Source organism: Bison bison, unplaced genomic scaffold, assembly GCF_000754665.1.
Source record: "Bison bison bison isolate TAMUID 2011002044 unplaced genomic scaffold, Bison_UMD1.0 scf7180017864217, whole genome shotgun sequence".
NCBI lineage: Eukaryota > Metazoa > Chordata > Mammalia > Artiodactyla > Bovidae > Bison > Bison bison.
In genome coordinates, this window is record NW_011494789.1 from 4,015,179 (window position 1) to 4,020,979 (window position 5,801).

General features: G+C 49.3%; 1 protein-coding gene across 1 annotated transcript in view; it reads left to right on the plus strand.

The window, feature by feature from the left end:
• Window positions 1-4,182: 4,182 nt before the first annotated feature.
• Window positions 4,183-5,801, plus strand: part of BMP1 (bone morphogenetic protein 1) — a gene marked incomplete at its 5' end in the record, with an annotated part of 39,031 nt that continues 37,412 nt past the window's right edge. The window contains one exon of the mRNA XM_010845495.1: window positions 4,183-4,321. Coding sequence (XP_010843797.1) covers window positions 4,183-4,321 — 139 coding nt within the window. The remainder of the gene's footprint in view (window positions 4,322-5,801) is intronic.

Genomic DNA, 5,801 nt, shown 5'->3' on the forward strand with positions numbered 1-5,801 from the left:
CACAGACAGTTGCAGGAGCTTAAGCATGTCCTCCCCCAGCTAGAAGCTTGCTAGAAGCCTGCATTTGTGTGATGGGTGGGACCTGTGTAGGACGCCTGGTACACATGGTTCTGTATCACACCAGCCAGGCTCCTCTCCGTCCTTCCAAAAGGGGAGGCGACTCTGTGGAGTCCCAAGGCCAACCGAAGGATGTGCTCAAGGGATGCAGCTTGATGTCTTTCATATCCTGCTTGAGGTCAGGGGACTGGCTATGGAGCATTCATAAATGCCCCTGGCTGATTTATAGCCTGAAAACAAAACAAAACAAAACGTTTGATTCCATGTTGAAAACAACTACTACTCTGACCTTGACCCTTCCTTCTGGGTGAGGAGGGGCTTCCTGGACTCTCCAGAATCCAGTTTCCCTAACTGCCCTGGAGGGCACTGCGCATGGTCAGGGCCTTCAGCTCCCGGCCATAAGGGTCTCCTGCCCACCCCATCAACCCTCCCGCCTTGGTTCCTTCGCATTCTTCAGTCATGACATTCACACCACTAGCCGCTGCGGACAGTGAGTGCTCCACTTCTAGACTAGCCCAGGGCCTCTAGCCCAGGACTGGTCCTGCCTTCTGCTCAGCTAGCCCTCCATACTGCCTTGCTCCCACGGGCCAGCACAGTTCTGTGGCCTCTGTACTTGGGATGAAAGGTTCTGCTTCTCAGGTTCTGCTTCTCAGGGGCTTCAATGAGCCCAGAGGCCTGTGTGGGTGAAAACTGTATGGCCTTGAAAGTAGAGAGCTGACCTTGAGACCATGGGGCTCTTATTGGGGTGATATTAACAGTGGCCATTTAGTGGGTGCTTACTATGCTCCAGGCTTTGTGCTGGACGCTCTCTTTACATGCTTTATTTTGTGTAGTTATCCTGGGAGACAGATTCTTTTATTAGCTCCTTTTTTATGTAGGGGAAAATTGAGATTTAGAAGAGTTTTTGTGACTTGTCAGTGAGAGGGTAGTCACGCAGATTCAAAGCAGATCTGTCTGACTCCCAAGACCTTGTTCTTTGCTGCTGTGTCCGAAGATGAGTTTAAATATCCAGTCACATTGTATCCTTGTGATGCCTATGGTTGTGGCTGTGTGAGCCTGAGGGTACAGTGTCCGTGTAGAGGTGCAAAGAGAGCAGAGGTGTAGGGGCATTCATGTGGCACTGGGTGCCTGTGTAGACTTTAGCACATAGGACCCGCCACCACCTCCGTGGGGTGTGTCTCCCATCCCATGTCCTTGCTCAGACCACAGCTGAGAAGCACCTTGTATTGCTGTCCCATCAGTTGCTGAGCCAAGGCCACCAAGATGTTTTCAGTAAGAAAATCTTTCCCATGTGGAGGAAGAAGTTCTGGGCCACTTACCAGTTGGTGACCTTGGCCAAGTCGTTTCCCATCTCACATTCAAGTGTTCTGATCTCTCAAGTCAGGGCTGGCGTGAGCGCACGTGCTAAGTCACTTCAGTCGTGTGCGACTCTTTGCAACCCCATGGACTGTAGCCGGCCAGGCTCCTCTATCCATGGGAATTTCCAGGCAAGAATACTGAAGTGGGTTGCCATGCCCTCCTTCATGGGATCTTCCCAACCCAGGAGTCAAACCTGGCTCTTGCATTGCAGGCAGATTCTTTACCACTCAGCCACCGTTTCCCGGCCCACTCAAGTCAGGGAGGAGGGCTCAAATCTAACCACTAGGTTATTTCTCCAAGAGTTTGTAATGGGATGCTCCTTGGCAAGTGTATGGCTGGAGTTTGGCTTATTGGGAATATCCCTGGCGGGCCAGGATTAATGAATTCATTAATGTGAGAGCACTTTGTCAACAGGAAAGCACCAGGCAAATTTCAACAGATATTTACATAAGGTGTCATTATTGCTACTATTACTGGCTTAAAGGGTTTGGAACTTGCTGTTGGTTTGTGTGTGTTGGAGCTTCTGCATGTGTTTTAGGACTGTCTGTGATGTGTATATTTTTTGGTGGATGTGTGTTTCTGAATGAGTATTTTTGTGTATATGTATTTAGAATATGGGCCTTCCCTGGTGGCTCATTAGAAAAGAATCTGCCTGCCAATGCAGGAGGTGGGAGTTTGATCCCTGGGTTGGGAAGATCCCCTGGAGAAGGAAATGGCAACCCATGTCAGTATTCTTGCCTGGGAAATCCCATGGACAGAGGAGCCTGGCGGGCTGCGGTCCATGGGGTCGCAAATGAGTCAGACATGACTTAGCAACTAAACAAACAATTTAGAATGTGGGTTCTACAAGCTGACGAACTCGAGTGCAGTGAGCACTGGACTGGGAATTGGGAGGCCTGAGGTATAAATCCAGCCTTGGTAGTGACTAGCAGCATGATCTCCATTAAATCATCGCCCTTCTGGGCCTCAGTTTCTGCATCTATAAAATGGGACACTGGCCTAGACAACTGATAAAGTCATTCCACATTCTGCCCATCCAGCTCCAGGTCACACCTGTCGAAGAGTGAGTGTCTGTTGGCACATGTTTGCAAGCCCGAAGTATGTCAGCATGACACTTGACTTGAACAAATGTATATCGAGTGCCTGCCACTACCAGAAGGGGTGGTGTGGGTGCTGCTCGTGTGTGCAGGAATGTCTGTGTGACTTTTGGAGCTCTGTTTTGGATGGCACAGGTGTGGATGTTACCATGAGTCTGACGGAACACTGACCCCTGTGTATGATGCTGTGGTGATGACTAGAGGGGTGTGTATGTGTGTGTCCACTCAGTGGGCCAGCTGGTGAGGAAAAACCTGTGTGCAAGGCCTCAAGGTTAGAACAGTTTGTGTAATGCTGCTCTCCAGGCCTCTGTAGCACTGGGGATGAGAAGCAGATGTCGCCGTGGGTGGGTCTGCGGGAGGCTGCTCTCTGCTCCACCTCCAGTGCCGCCTCCTGCCTCCCATACCGCAGCCCAGCGTGAAAGCTTGCATCTGAGCACCTTCCAAAGGGTTCAGCTCCCCCTGTATTTTTCAGAAAGCAGACTGTTCAGTCCATCCCTCTAGAAACCTCATGAAAAGATGTTCAACATCATTCATTATTAGAGAAACACAAATCAAAACCACAATAAGGTGTCATCTCACTCCAGTCAGCATGGCCATCATCAAAAAGTCTACAGACAATAAATGCTGGAGAGGGTGTGAAGAAAAGGGAACCCTTCTACACTGTTGGTGGGAATGCATACTGGTACTGCCACTATGGAGAACAGTGTGGAGATTCCTTAAAATAAGTTGGGAATAGAACTGCCATATGACAAAGCAATCCCACTGCTGGCTGGGCATACACCCCTCAGGAAACCTCTCCCCACAGCACCAGAAATCAAAACGCCGTGGGGTGGGGGACTCTTTTCCCCCAGATCTTTCTCCCTCCTGAGAGGGGACTTGAGACTCAGACTGGAATCACTGTTAAACCTTTTCCTCTGAGCCCATCAGGTGTCCTGACTTCCCTACCACACTTTCCTGCTCCCATTTTTATTCATAGGGTCCCCCTCAGTGTAATTGAAATGGCAATTGTTAAGCGAATTCCATATGCCCAACACAATGCCAAGGTTATGGACCCCCAAAGTAGACACTCTGTCCTCTTAACACCTTTGATTTTGTTGGGAATACCCATCCCCTCCTGGAATTCTCCAGCTCTGTTTTTGTTTACTTGTATATCTTTAAGGTCAGTTTCCTACAAGCGAGTGGGGACCACTTCTGTCTTGCTAAACAGTAGAGTAGCACCTGGCCCACAGTAGGTGCTTACTGTGTGCTCAGACTCTTTGTGACCCCACGAACTATAGCCCACCAGGCTCCTTTGCCCGTGGATTCTCCAGGCAAGAATATTGGAGTGGGTTGCCATGTCCTCCTCCAGGGGATTTTCCTGACCCAGGGATCCAACCCCCATCTACATCTTCTGCTTTGCCGGTGAATTCTTTACTATTGAGACATTACTAGGCATTTGCTAAAGAATGATGGAATACATGAAATGACCCTGTCTTTGAGGAGTCTGGTGAGGCTGAGCATCAGCTTTGATGAGATTTCAACTGAAAAATGAGCTTGAGTTTCCCAAAAGATCCGCAAAGCTGGCCCCCCACTACTCTTCTTCCTTAGAAGGCATTTGAGGATTACAGTTGCAGTGAGGGCCGGGGCAGTGGCCACGGGTCAGGCAGTCAGTGCTGCACAGGGCGACTGACTGTCCTTGCCTCTTCTCTCTCCAGCTGCCTTCCTTGGGGACATCGCCCTGGACGAGGAGGACTTGAGGGCCTTCCAAGTGCAGCAGGCTGCGGACCTCAGACAGCGTGCAACCCGCAGGTCTTCCATCAAAGCTGCAGGTACACTGGGTACAGGCCAGCCCTCCTCTGTCCCAGAAACGGGTTCCAGAATTGGAGAAACAGGGAATGCCTCTGTTCTCAGCCAGGCCCTCCCAGGACAGAGGTGGTGAACTTGAATCCAGCATAAGGGCTTGTCTTCTCCTAGTGTATCTTTATCCCTTCCCCAGTACAGTGGCAAGTGTAGACATACCCAAAGCTAAGCACCCATGTTGTTTTTGCTTACAGTTTATGAAGTACTTTCAAAAAGTACTTTTTTCTAACTTGACTGTCCCCAACCACCTTCAAAGGTAGGTCAGGACAACTCCCACTTTACAGACACAGATCTTCCTCACCTTATGATTGGGCTGAAAGTGTGAAAAAGTCAAAGTGTGTTAGTTGCTCAGTCATGTCCAACTCTTTGTGATCCCATGGACTGCAGCCCCGCCAGGCTCTTCTGTCCATGGAATTCTCCAGGCAAGAATACTGGAGTGGGTAGACATTCCCTCCTCTGGGGGATCTTCCCAACCCAGGGATCAGACCTGAGTCTCCTGCATTGCTGGCAGATTCTTTACTATCTGAGCCAAGATGGGGTACATCCTGATAAACCCATCATAAATTGAAAATAGGTGAAGTTGAAAATGCTTTTAATACACCAAATCTACTGAACATCATAGCTCAGCCTAGCCTATCTTAAAGGTGCTCAGGACACTTACATACACCTATTATTGGGCAAAATCATCTTAACACAAAGCCTATTTTATAATAAAATGATGTATCCCTCATGTAATTATTGAATACTGTCCTGAAAGTAAAAATAGAATGATGGTCTGCGTACAGAATGGTTGCAAATGTGTGGGTTGTTTCCCGGCACGATGGTGTGGCTGGTGGGGAGCTGCAGCTTGCTGCCACTGCCCAGCATCTCAGGAGAGGACACTGCCTATCACTAGCTCAGGAAACTTAAAAAACAAACTTTGAAGTGTAGTTTCTCCTGAGTGTGGATCACATTCGTCCCATCATAAAGTCAAAACACTGTAAGTCAAACCATCGTAAATCAGAGACTGTCTGTACAGAAACCAAGAGTCACAGAGGTAAGGTGACTTACTCAAGATCCCAGAGCTAGTCAGTGGCGGAACTGGGACAGGAACCCAAGCCTTCACACTCTAAATCCCAAGTTCTTTGCTCAACCCCACAATCCCTCCTGGCCTCTCCTCCTGCTCCCATTTTGCAAGCCTCTACTCATCCTTCATGGCCTATCTCAAGAGCTTCTCTGATCTTCCTGATCAGAGAATCTTCCCTGATCGTCTCCCAGGCATGACCAGGCCACCAGTTGCTGTGCTCTCTCTGCTCTGGGCTTACACTATTATCATCTCACAAGTCAAATCACACTGCAATGACTTGTTTATACTTCTCTCTCCCCAGCTGGACTTGAAGCTCTTCAAGGTCAGCGGTGGGTCCAATCACCTCCCAGCCAGCCTGGCACTTGTGAATGGGGGAGGGGAGG